The sequence below is a fragment of the Perkinsus marinus genome (assembly GCF_000006405.1).
Source record: "Perkinsus marinus ATCC 50983 genomic scaffold scf_1104296977380, whole genome shotgun sequence".
Classification (NCBI taxonomy): domain Eukaryota; phylum Perkinsozoa; order Perkinsida; family Perkinsidae; genus Perkinsus; species Perkinsus marinus.
The window spans coordinates 1-927 of NW_003200178.1; the positions used below are offsets into that span (position 1 = coordinate 1).

At 47.5% G+C, this 927-nt stretch overlaps 1 protein-coding gene across 1 annotated transcript; it reads right to left on the bottom strand.

Annotated features, from left to right (window-relative positions):
* Positions 1-457: 457 nt before the first annotated feature.
* On the bottom strand, positions 458-779 carry Pmar_PMAR024922 (hypothetical protein; the record flags this gene model as incomplete). The annotated part of the gene is made up of 1 exon (XM_002764420.1): positions 458-779. A coding segment is annotated over one exon (322 nt), but the record flags the coding sequence as incomplete, so codon positions are not given.
* Positions 780-927: the final 148 nt, after the last annotated feature.

Consider the following 927-nt stretch of genomic DNA (forward strand, 5'->3'; position numbering starts at 1 on the left):
AGTCAACGAGGTATTCAGTTCGGAGAGGATGGCAAAAAAGAGGAGGAGGATGCTGATGGGCAGTAACCTCGTCCTCGGACATCCCTATCTCAATCAGAAGGCGTCCACCAGATATCAACTCTCGACAGTCCGGATCAGTAAGGTGCTCTAGTGTGGGACTGACGGCCATCTCTTCTCTGGATGATGTAACACCGAGGTGGAGAGGAGGAGAGATGTCAAAGGACATTCTGGGACAACCTTCAAGTCAAGGAAACTATAGTGAGAAAGACTACTAACTCGAGGGTGGATAATGGTGGAAGCATACACATCAACATGAACGGTGGCTCATCATGAGCTACCTGCACCTCACGATGAAGTAGATCGTTAAGACATCGAGTGCTGACTGTTGATCTCGATAACCTTATTGTATCTACAACAAGCTAAGATAGGAGGTATTAAGTTGTAGTAGTAGGTTTACCCATGCCTATGTTTCAGCATATACATAGCTATGTATGTGGCAGGATCCTCAGGTCTATCTCTCGCTGCCTCATTGATAGCTGGTGCCAATACAGGCAGTACTCTCTTCCTCAGATAGCTACGTGGAGTGAGTTGCATTATCGATTCCTGCCGGTGTACAGGGGCCTTCATGTCCACTTCTTTATCAATACGGAGCTGAGGTAGACTGGTCACTGAGATGCAACAATGGCGAGTCCCCAAGGCAACCTGTGTAGTATGCCTAGCAATGGCCTCCTGGACTAGGTCTTTGAAATAGTTGGATTGGGTTGTGGCACGATAGGTGTCTACGGTAAGGCATATCCTCTCCTGCCCTCCGACTACTGGGGTATCTTTAACATCATCAATGACGATAACCATCATGAGTGCTCCTACTGGAGAGTACATCCATCACTGTAACCGATGTAGGATCTGCCGTTATGTAGATGTGCTGTA